Source organism: Mustela erminea, chromosome 18, assembly GCF_009829155.1.
Source record: "Mustela erminea isolate mMusErm1 chromosome 18, mMusErm1.Pri, whole genome shotgun sequence".
Lineage (NCBI taxonomy): Eukaryota > Metazoa > Chordata > Mammalia > Carnivora > Mustelidae > Mustela > Mustela erminea.
The window spans coordinates 27,422,992-27,435,660 of NC_045631.1; the positions used below are offsets into that span (position 1 = coordinate 27,422,992).

Below are 12,669 nucleotides of genomic sequence, written 5' to 3' on the forward strand. Positions count from 1 at the left end.
CTGGAGGGAAATCAAAGTTGGACACTTAACTGACTGAGCCACACAGGTGTCCCATAAAGGCTGGTACTTTAATTCTTGCAATACTATCCTGGTCATGTTGCTATTTTTGGAAACCCTATACCTGTTTCAATAGTGAGATCATTGCACGAAATTTTTGAAATACCTTTTGGAATCACTAAATACTAGTGTCACATCTCTATATATATTCTCAGTTAATGGAAATTTTTAGCCTGAGAAAATTAGATTTTGGAGAGAATAGATTTGAGGTTTATTTGGATAATACACCAAGATTATGACTAAAATATATTGTGCTTAATTTTTCTCATGTCATTTACCAATTCTAAAGGCAATTTTAAGGGTCAAAAAATGTTTTCATTGCAGCACTGTTAAAAATAAATATCTTGCTTCTCAAATTACTAAGCAGCATATTCATAACAGTTATTCCTTAAAGGGAGGTGAGTGTCAATTTCACCTTTTCTACAAAATGGTTTACCTTATTTAAAGCATTCTGGAACAAAAGCAAATGAAAATTGACTCAAAATATAATATCAATATATATTTCTCTAAACTATGGGTTTTTAAAGCTGAAATGGATTTAAGTGATTTTTATAGTACTAAATGCCACATTTCACAAATGAAACTAATTTCTCAAAGGCAGGATGATTGCCAATGTAACTTAGCAAATTAGTGGCAGAGCTAGGAATAAAGCACAAGTCTCTTGTTTTCCACCTGGTATTCTTTCTACTACCCCACTACCCTTATCTGTGGATTAGGAACTAAACCAGAAAGGATAAATGGTTTCACCCTTTCAAAACAATTTAGAAATTATCTTCCATTCTAGTGTTTGTAACTTATTACTCAAAGAAAATATGTAATACTAGGGATCTAATATATCCTAATCTATAGATGAATTCTTGAACTGGTAAATTATCAATTTAAATTTCTTTGAACTATTCTTACAGTTATACTATCCAATGTTGTGTTCAATCTAAACACCTTCAAAATAAAAGTAAATATTATATATAATAATTCATCAAAATGAATATATAAAATACTTGATTTCTGGAAATTTCAAATTGAAAATAATAAACCATATCCACAACTTGACAACTCATAAAATTTCAATTCAAATCACCCACACAAAGCTAAATAAATATCCAATGAATAATAATGTTTCTTAGAAAAAGACGAGTAAATATATTTTTGGAAAGATGATAGCGAAGTGCATCTTCTATAATTACTTGATCAGAAGTATAGCTTCATTCAAAAATACATAAAAAGAGTCAAAATTAACAAAAAAATTAGTGAGCAATAAGAACGTTTTTTGGCTGCAGTTACATGTTCAGGTTTACTTATAAAATTTATTTATTTATTTATTTACAAAAAGATTTTATTTATTTATTTAACAGAGAGAGAGAGAGAGAGATCACAAATAGTCAGAGAGACAGGCAGAGAGAGGGGGGAAAGCAGGCTCCCTGCTGAGCAGAGAGCCCCATGCGGGGCTTGATCTCAGGACCTTGAGATCATGACCAGAGGCTTCACCCACTGAGCCACCCAGGCGCCCCTACTTATAAAATTTATATATGAAGTTTTCTATCCTGATAGTTTTATAATTATAGCCTTCATGCAAGGACATGTCACTTTTTTCCACAATGATGATGAAACTAATTATAATTGAAAATTTGGAGTCATTCATTTGGCATTTTGTAACTTTACATAATTTGCTTAACATGTGCTTGACTTTGGTTCATGAAAAACAGAAAAATGTAAAACAATGTAAAAAAAAATCAGTTTTCTTCTTAATTCTTAATTACTTACAAGTAGGCAGTTTAATACAGGAATAAACTCTTGAAGAAAACTTTGATTTCTAAAAATTATATATTGATTTGAGGTAAATATATAGTGAAACATGCCCAAAGTGTGACTGGTTAGACTGCTATTCATTTTTATGTATCAGTATGAAAATAAATGAAAAGAACTACAAAATACAAATATTTATGTGAAATTTAAAGGAAACTACGTATCTTTCAGATTAACTTTAAATTGTATATAGGTAAAGAAAACTTGTTAAAGGAAAATATTTTGTATGAATCACTTTATCAAAACTCAGAAACAATAAAATTTACATTATGAACATAAAGAAAGACTTCTAAAAAACCTCTAATACCAAAGAAAGTGAAAGATATTTTTAAAATTAAAAAAAAAAACCCTATACCATTTATCCAAAGTAGAAATTGTCATTTATGATAGCATTTAATATAAGCATGACAACATATTTTTATAGCGTTACAGTTAAGTATTACTACCTAACACCATGGAACACACCTTTATTTTTGGAAGGAGACTGTTTAAATTTCTTTATATCTGTTTCACAAGTTTTCTCTGTTCCAATTTGTTTATGAGTTGTTTTTACATTATTACCAATGTTACGGATTTTACTTTGTGTGATATGCATGAGTCAATTCAACTTTGTGTCTGTGCAATCCTCAGCTTTCATTTCTTGGACTGAATCCACTCCTTTCATAGTTTTAATTTCAAAAAGATCTTCAACTAAAATGCAATTTGAATGATTAGCCAATCTATTGTCTCTATCACTTTCAACTAGTTCATTCTTTTCTTCATTTGTATCCATAGGATCATAAAGCTCAGGTGAAAAATAGATAGATTCATCCTCTGCTTCTGTTTCAGAAGCTCTATGTGAGGTGGAAAGTTTAACTTCTTCACCAACTGGAGACAATTCAGGGTCCGGATCCAGGGCTTCTTCACGGCAGAACAGCTGTTTGGAATCATTTCTTTTAAGAAGATTAGAATCAATCTTTATTGATGAAATAGTGATTTCTGACTGAGGGCATGGTCCAAATGATGCGTTTACCATCAGAGCTGAGGACTCACATTTATCAGTGAGTGGAAAAACTGTTTCACATCCCTTTTCGGTTTCAAAAGCAGAAACACTAGAGGCAGAGTCTTCTGGTAACCTGAACTTAGGAGCTGCAGTTATAATTTCATCAGTAAGATAATATCCCAAAGAATTAAAGCTAGACCAGCTAGCTCTCTTTGTCTGCTTGTTGAAGGTTGGGCTTGTAGATCTGGAAATCACAGTATTTTCTGCTTTGACTGCCTGGGGAGTCTCTTCAAATAATACAGGATCATCTACAAAAATTTAAGAGTGTTAATTTTCTGCTTCTAACAAATAAAATTATTACATTAACATAATTTTTATTAAAAATACTGACATACCTGTATTGGATCAAAACTTAAAGCCCACAACCAATAGTAGCAAGACTTCCATCTTAGAACAGAAAGCACAAAATGTGAACTCTGAAAGGAATCCTAGGCCTCCAGTGATTCTGAGCCCAAGTTATAATGCTGTCTGGTAAACTATCAAATTCCACACCAGGGACCTCAGAAGTGAATGAAGAAAGGAGGCGTAAACGGAATAGGAAGAAGGCTGAGTAACGAAGGAAACACGCTATAAAAATCTGCCTTGAAAATCCACTAACCAAGGACTGGGAAAAACTAACCTAGATTAATTCCCTAAAGGACACTGGCAACCACAAACACTAAATTATTTGTTTAAAGTTATAAAACTGGTTAGTACTCAGGCCCAAACTAAAACTTATGTTTCCTGATTACCAGTCGTATGGCCTTGAATTCACTATGGCATGTTTTTTTTTAAACTACCAGATACTACAAAGTAAATATTTAATACTTGATATATTAAACTATCACTTATTAGTTAAAATAATTAAAATGATACCCAATGATATAGATGACAGTATGGCAAACTTTGTCTACAACTGGGCTGACAGTAAAATTTTAGGCTTTGTGGCTCATATTGTTACCTGTTGCAACTACTGGTATACCTCCTTTTATTGCACTTTGCTTTACTGCAGATTGCAAATATTGCAACTTTTACAGATTCAGAGTTTGTGGCAACCCTGAATCAAGCAAGCCTACAAGCAACATTTTTCTAAAAGCGTTTGCTTACTTCATATCTCTGTATCACATTTTGGTAATTCTTGCAGTATTTCAGAGTTTTCATTATTATTTTATTTGTTATGGTCATCTGTGATCAGTGATCTTTGATGTTACTATTGTAATTATTTGGGGGCATTGTAAATCACATCCATTTAAAGTAGTGAACTTAACAGACAAATGTGTGTATGCTGACTGGTCCACTGACCAGCTGTTCCCCCAACTCCTGCCCTTTCCTCAGGCCTCCCTATTTCCTGAGACACAACAATATTAAAATCAGGCCAATTAATAATCCTACAATGGCCTCTAAGTGTCAAAGTGAAAGGAAGAGTCGCACTTCTCTCACTTTATTTATTTTTGTATCTCACTTAAAATCAAAAGTTAGAAATGATATGGTTAGTGAGGAAGACATGTTGAAACTAAAACAGACCAAAGAGTAATTTTGACTTTCAAGTTTTATTATTTACGAAATATATTTTTGGGGGGCACCTGGGTGGCACAGTCAGTTTAAGTGTCTGGCTCTTGGTTTCAGCTCAGCTCATAATCTCAGGGTCAAGAGATCAAGCACTACATTGGACTCTGTGTTCAACACAGAATCTGCTTGGGAGTCTCCCTCTCTCCCTCTGCTCCTCCTGCTCATGTTCTCTCTTTAAAATAAATAAATAAATCTTTAAAAAGAAAGAGAGAGAATACATTTTTGTAAGGCAACAGATGGCACAGATAGGATTCCTTTGATGAATCTAGGCAAAAAAAATTTTTGAAAGCCTTCTGGAGAGGATTCACCATTCCCAATGCCAGTAAGAACACTCATGATTCATGGGAAGAGGTCAAAATATTAACATTAAGAGGAGTTTGGAAGCCACCCGGTGGGTGACTTTGAGTGATTCAAGACTTCAGTAGAGATGCAGTAGAAATAGCAAGAGAATTAGAAGGGAAGCTTGAAAATGTGATTGAATTTCTGCCATCTCATAAAACAACTTCAATGGAAGAGGAACTGTTTCTTATACATGAGCAAAGAAAGTGGTTTCTTGAGATAAAATCTACTCCCAGTGAAGATGCTCTGAAAATTGTTGAAATGACTACAAAGAATTTAGAATATTATATAAACAGTTCATAAAGTAGCAGCAGCATTTGAGAGGACTGGCTCCATTTTGAAAGAAGTTCTACTTTTGAATAAAATAGTTTCAAGCTATAGAGAGATCATTCTTTAAAGGAAGAGTCAATTGATGTGGCAAACTTCACTGGGGTCTTTTTAAAAGAGATTTTGACATCTACCCTAGCCTTCAGCAAACACCACCCTGATCAGTTAGCGGCCATTAACTATGAGGCATGACCTTCCACCAGCAAAAAGATGATATGTTGAAACCTCAGATGGTTAGTATATTTTTTTTGCAACAAAATATTTTTAAATTGGGGTATTTTATATTATACATTATTTTTTAAGACATGATGTTATTACACACTTAAGAGACTACAATATAATGTAAACACAACTTTTATATGCACTATGAAACCAAAAAATTCATTTGAATTGCTTTATTGTGATATTTGCTTTATTGTGGTGGTCTAGAACCAAACCCACAATATCTCTGAGGTATGTATGTATGTACTCAATTATGCTGTTTGAGTGTAAAAACATACTATGACTAAACTGCTGTTGTGTACTATATATAACTGAATGGATGTGACTATGTGCCATTAAACTTGATTCACAAAAACAGATGGCCAAATTTGGTACATAAGCCACAGTTTGCTAATCTCTGACATAGACTATTAAATTTTTTTTTAATTTTTTTAATATTTTATTTATTTATTTGACAGACAGATCACAAGTAGGCAGAGAGGCAGGCAGAGAGGGAGGAAGCAGGCTCCCTGCTGAGCAGAGAGCCCGATGCGGCGCTTGATCCCAGGACCCTGGGATCATGACCTGAGCTGAAAGCAGAGACTTTAACCCACTGAGCCACCCAGGCGCCCCATAGACTATTAAATTTTTATATATATAAATATATTTGAAGATTTGAAGATTTATTTATTTATTTACTTGAGAGAGAGTGCACACACAAGAGGGGGGAAGGGCAGAGGGAGGGAGAGAGAATCTCAAGGAGACTCCTTGCTGAGCATAGAGCCCTAAGTGGGGCTTGATCTCATGATCCTGAGATCATGACCTGAGCCAAAATCAAGAGTTGGATGTTCAACCAACTGAGCTACCCAGGCACCCCTCTAACATATTAAAAAAAAAAAAATTATAATTTAGAATATATGACTCTCACTCCCCTAAACTAAGAAATTCACATAAGAGAAGTATCTATAAATTAGACCAATTTTTAATATAGCCTTTAGGAAAACATGTACCATTTATACAGTATTTTACCATGCTATGATATTTATCATCTTATTAGATCTTTACAGCCCAGCTTGAGGGACAGGTATACAGAGATTCCTTTTTTCTATTAAGATTCAAGAAAGTTAAGTGACTTGCTCATTGTCACAAAGCTAGGTAGTGGCAAACCTGGTAAATGGAAAATATGCTTAGGTCTCTCTTTTTTTTTTTTTTAAGATTTTATTTATTTATTTGACAGAGATCATAAATAGGCAGAGAAGCAGGCAGAGAGAGAGGGGAAAGCAGGCTCCCTGCTGAGCAGAGAGCCCAATGTGGGGCTCGATCCCAGGACCCTGAGATCATGAGCTGAGCTGAAAGCAGAGCTTTAACCCACTGAGCCATCCAGGCACCCCTATGCTTAGGTCTCTTGATAAAAGTGTGTTCCCATCCCAATATACCACACTATTTCATTATTTTATGATAATACCTATTTCAGACCAATATGTTTAAGGAAATTGTGCTATAGCAAATTAAATATCATTTCTATCATTTCACTAGATATAACAAAGACTTCTCTATCAAATGTAAATAGGCAAAACTTTTCAAACCTTCTTCCTTTCTAGAGATGATGCCTCTTGGTAGAGATGGACTTTTAGTTATTTTATGACACTGGTGTTCATGGACACGTGCTTTTGCTTCATCTTTCCTAGGATTTTCTGGTGCTAGAGGACTTGTCACTTCTGATAAGTAAGTTAAAGTACTGTCCTTCAAACAGGTCACTTCAAGTGTAGACTCACTGTCCTGTATAAACTTTCTGTCCTCTCTGGATACATCAATGACCTTTTGGTGTTTTTTGGAAAATTCAGCCAAGGACTCCAGTGCACTCTCAAAAGTTGAATGGTGCTGAATCTGCTGCCGTACCCATTTAGAAAGTCCTAAGGAAAAAAGTAAACCCAAGGAAGATATTACATATTAAGAATACACTTAGATAATTTTTCTAATGAAGTAATCCACATGAATCTAGGGTATATAGAATGATTCTCAATATTTTTCCTGCCTAAACAACTTCACATGTACACTATGCTCATGTATGAGTAACATTTTTCTTTATATACACTGATTATCAACTGGAGGGAGGGAAGAGGCAGTGGGAGTAGACTGGAAAGAGAGAAATATATTATTATCAGTTTAGAATAACTGGGGAAATACGGCGAATTTTAATTTCATCATAATTCCCCACAAATATTGCTTACATTTTAATTTTAGGAAAATTAGAAGTTGTAAATAACATAGTCTTTCATTCCAACTTTGATTTCTTCCATGAAAATAAATTCAAGATGCCAGTCTCATAGGTTTTTTTGTTGCCCTTTTCCCTCAATTCCAAATATGTCTTAAACTATCCTAGGAATGAAAGGAATAACAATGTTATTAGGGACAAACTGTGTCCTGTTTGAAAATTTATTATATAATTATTTTTTATTATATAAATAATCAAGTTGTAACGGATGTGATCTGACCTGTAACATGTGAAAACTGTACAATCCTGAACCATTTTGAAAGTATAAGGTGTTTTGTTTCATTTCAGAATGAAATTCAAAATCAGGTATCTGGACTTTTAAACGAAAATAAATATTCTCTTCTGGTGTTACTAAAATGATCATCATCTTCTGAAGTAGTTTAAAAAGTCACTACTGTATTTTAAGTTAAAAGAAAAATAAGATAGGGCTTCAAGTTGCGATACATTCATTTCAAATACATTCCTTTGCTTTTATTTTAATAGAGCTTTTCTATATTTAATGTAAGTTGAATTGAGTTCTTTAGTTAATACAAATTGAATTTAAACAAAGACTAGCCTTCAAAAGGAATTTGTATGTCGTTGTGCTATTATTGTCTAGATAAGAAGAGTTCACATTTTTATGAATCTCAGAAAAAATGAATAAAAATCATACAGAAATAATGAAAAATTCTTAATTTAAATAATCTCTCAGGGGCACCTGACCGGCTCAGTAGGGGCATACGACTTGATCTTGGGGATGTAAGTTCTAGCCCCACGTTGGGTATGGAGACTACTTAAAAATAAAATCCTAAAAAAAAAAAAAAAAAAATCTCTCAGCAAATCTGAACCATCAGGGAAAAATTTAACTTCAAGATTTTAAAATAAAAAAAACTTGTTTTCAAATTTTGCATTTTTTTAGTTGAAGTACAGTTGACAAGAAGAACATCTTAATTTTTTGAAGATTTTATTTTCAAGTGATCTCTACACCCAACATGGGGCTTGAAGTTACAACCCCAAGATCAAGAATCGTATGTTCTGTCTACTGAACAGCCAGGTGTGCCTAGAAGAACATTTTGAATAAGCATTTCCCTTAAAGTTATTTTTGTTTGCTTGGGGAAAATAATTATACTGATTAAACATGAAACTTTCTAAAATTGAAGAATTTTAGTATTATAGTCATTTCTTTCATGTTTGGAACTTTCTGTAATCAAAGAAAGCTTTTTTGTGTAAAATGTCAGGTTGCTTTTGAAAACTCAAAGAATCTGAGCTCCACCTGCTGACTAAACATAGCACTTAACATTTTGCTTTTAGTTACATGTCTGGACCTAAGCTCAATGGCTTGCTTTACATGGAAAGGGGAGAAAAGAGTGCTTTAATCCAGGTGGATACATTTTAATACCAAGCCAAATATTAGGCTCTGAAATAGAAAGAGTCCATACCCACAGGTAGCTAATCTGAAAGAAACTTAAAATTTTGTATCTCTTTATCATAGTATGGTATGAACTTCTTAGCTCTAAAGATAATAAAGATGCAAGTATTTCCAACAGTTCTTTAATAACAGATCGATTCCTGGTATTGACTCTAAAGAGATGGTGTGACTGCTGGATAAAAACTATAGGCATATAATATGTGTTCATCTGAGTGGGGAAAAAATGACCATCTACTTCATCTTGAGGCCTACAGTGGTACTTTTTTTTCTTTTAGAAAATACTCGCTCTAACATGAACTGTAGAACAGCTGAAGCATTTCTAAACAATCAACAAACTTCAGTATAATCTAGAATGAAAGGATAAAGAATCCTAAGCAGCCAAAGGAAATGTGCTTACGTGCTTAAATGTAAAAATTTATTTTTTGGAAAATTCCTGCGAACAGCCTTTTCCCTGATAATGCTAAATAAATTATTATTCTGTTACTTAATTAAATCCCACATTCTATGAAATTAAAGGATACTAACTGATATGTTAGTATATGTTAACCAACTCCTCTATAAAGATTTTTTAAAATAGATAAGTATTAAATGCTAGATTTCCCATCAATATGAATTTTTCCATATTTGATCTAATAATTCAAATCCTGTCCAAAATTTTTCTTTAAAACTCGCAGTTATTAAATACCAAAGATTGTTATTAATTCTTACTCTAAGCCCAGCTGCAACTCTTACCAGATATATATCGACTGGGATTACTCCTGAAGCGATCATCCACTAGAATAAGAGCTCCCCAATCATTTTTGTGTCGAATACACCTATTAAAAAAAAAAAGGGGGAGAATAATCAAATAAAAATGACTTTGAAAATAAAAGCCAACAGAGTAGCTGGGTGTAACAGTTGATTTAAGCGTCTGGCTCTTGGTTTCATCTTAGCTCGTGATCTCAGGGTTGTGAGATCGAACACCACGCCAGGCCCTACCCTCAGTGTGAAGTCTGCTTGAGAGTCTTTCTCCCTCCTTCACTCCTAAGATCACCTATGTTGTTATGGTGCATTATTCTTTTTGTGGATTATTGGATTTGGTTTGCTAAAATATTTTTTAATTTTAAAAATTATTCAAGGGGTGCCTGGGTAGCTCAGTTGATTAAGTGTCCGACTCTTGATTTCAGCTCAGGTCATAATCTCAGGGTCGTGAGATTGAGCCCTGCAACAGGCTCTGTACTTAGTGGGAAATCTGCCTGGGATCTTCTCTCTTGAGACCTCCTTCTCCTTCTGCCCCTCCTCCCCATGCTCTTTCTCTAAAATAATAAACAAATCTTAAAAAATTACTAAAAAAAAAAGTGTACATATGGGGTATTATGCCTCCATCAGAAAGGATGAATACCCAACTTTTGTAGCAACATGGACGGGACTGGAGGAGATTATGCTGAGTGAAATAAGTCAAGCAGAGAGAGTCAATTATCATATGGTTTCACTTATTTGTGGAGCATAACAAATAGCATGGTGGACATGGGGAGTTAGGAGAAGGGAGTTGGGAGAAATTGGAAGGGGAGGTGAACCATGAGAGACTATGGACTCTGAAAAACAATTTGAGGGGTTTTAACTGGTGGGGAGGTGGGAGGTTGGGGGAACCAGGTGGTGGGTATTAGAGAGGGCACGGATTGCATGGAGCACTGGGTGTGGTACAGAAATAATGAATACTGTTATGCTGAAAATAAATAAAAAATAAATTTTAAAAAAGTGTACAATTTGGTGATTTTTAGTACATTTACAAAGTTGTGTAGGTACAACTTTGTAAATGTACTAAAAATCACCAAATTGTACACTATCCATCACATATTTTTATGTTACCAAAAGAATCCCAGTGTCCACTAGTCACTCCCAATTATCCAACTATTCCCCTTATTCTCTGGCAATCATGAATACATTTGCTGTCTCTTTAATTTGCCTATTTTGGAAATTTCATATAACTGGAATTATGCAACATATGGCATATTGTGTCTGGCTTCTTTCATTTAGCACGATGCTTTCAAGGCTACTTCTACTGTGTATCAGTACTTCATTCCTTTTTACAGCTGAATAATATTCATCATATTTATCCATTCATAAGTTAATGGGCATTTGGGCTGTTTCCACCTTTTGAGTATTATGAATAATGCCACTATGAACATTTGGGTACAAATTCTCATATGAATCCAACCAACTAGAAGTGGAATTGATAGGTTGTAAAGAATTCAATGTTTAACTTTTTGAGGAGCAGCCATGCACTTTTTTCCTGGAGCACTTGCACAATTAAACATTTCTATAAGCTCTGTGTGAGATTTCCTATTTCTCCATACCCCCATCAACCCTTGTTATTATCCATCTTTTTCATTATATGTACTCTAAGAAGTCTGAAGTATCATTTTACTGTGGCTTTAATTTGCATTTCTCTAATAAATGGTGATACTGGGCATCTTTTCATGTGCACACTCTGGCCACTTGTGTATCTCTCTTGGAGCAATGCTTATTCAAATTATTGGTCCACTTTTAAATTGCATTGTTTGTCTTCTTATGGTTGACTTATAAGAGTTCTTTATATATTCTGGATACTAAACCCTTATCAGACACACTTTTTGCAAATATTTCCTCCCGTGCACGAATTCTTTTCCATTTTTTAGTAGTGTTCTTCGAAGAACAAAAGTTTTAACTTTGACAAAGCCCAATTTATCTAATTTTTTTAGTTGTGCTATTGATAACAGATTTAAGAAACCACTGCCTAGTCCAAGACAAGAAGATATACGCCTTGTTAGTCTTTGACCCATTTTGAATTAACTTTTGTATATGGTGTGAAGAAGGGGATTGATTACCTTCATTCTTTTGCATGTGGATATCCAGTTATCCCAACACCGTTAAAAAGATTTTTTTCCCTATTAAATTGTCTTGGCACATTTTTGGGGGTGGGAGGTTGCTTAAACAACAGGAATTTTGTCCTCACATTTTTTGAGGCTGGAAAGTACAACAAAGAGGTGTGAACTGATTTAGTTCCCTGGTAAGGCTCTCCTCCTGGCTTGCAGATGCCAGCCATCTCACTGTGTCCTCACATGGGTGGGGGTCAGAAGAAGGAGAGGAAGAGACAGATGACCAAGTTATCTGGTATCTCTTCTTATAAGGGCACCAATCCCATCATAAGGGCCCCACCTGTATGACCTCATCTAAACCTAATTATCTTCCAAAGGCCTCATCTCCAAATAGCATTATATTGTAGATTAGGGTTTCGACATATGAAGTTGAGGGGGGCACAATTCAGTCCATGGCAGGAAGTAAGAAAATTGTATAGTATATGAGACCCTACTAAGTATTAAGGAAAAAAATAAAAAGGGAAAGAGAACAGGGAATGTTGGTAGAGAGTGCTAAATTTTAAACACAGTGATATTGAGCAGTGAGAAAACATCAATTGAATCACAGGTAAGGGAATGAACTGTGTATATATGTGGAAGGGGAAGTGTTCTAGCTGAGAGAAATTCAAGTGCAAAGGCCCTGGAGCAAGAGCTTACCTTACACAGGGAACAGCAAGGATCACAATATACCTTTTTCAGTGTGGCCTCTTCTCTCTCTTTATTTGTGGAGTTTGTTTTGTCAGTGTTCAGGTTGATTTATGGGGTATTTAAGATGACTTGGTAGTTATCTAGT

General features: G+C 34.4%; 1 protein-coding gene across 1 annotated transcript in view; it reads right to left on the reverse strand.

The window, feature by feature from the left end:
- Window positions 1-2,078: 2,078 nt before the first annotated feature.
- The window catches only part of BRIP1 (BRCA1 interacting protein C-terminal helicase 1), a 186,372-nt gene continuing 175,781 nt past the window's right edge, over window positions 2,079-12,669 (reverse strand). Inside the window, exons 18-20 of the mRNA XM_032321453.1 lie at window positions 9,733-9,815; window positions 6,904-7,230; window positions 2,079-3,150 (exon numbers count right to left, since the gene is read on the reverse strand). Coding sequence (XP_032177344.1) covers window positions 2,459-3,150; window positions 6,904-7,230; window positions 9,733-9,815 — 1,102 coding nt within the window. The 3' untranslated portion in view covers window positions 2,079-2,458. The remainder of the gene's footprint in view (window positions 3,151-6,903; window positions 7,231-9,732; window positions 9,816-12,669) is intronic.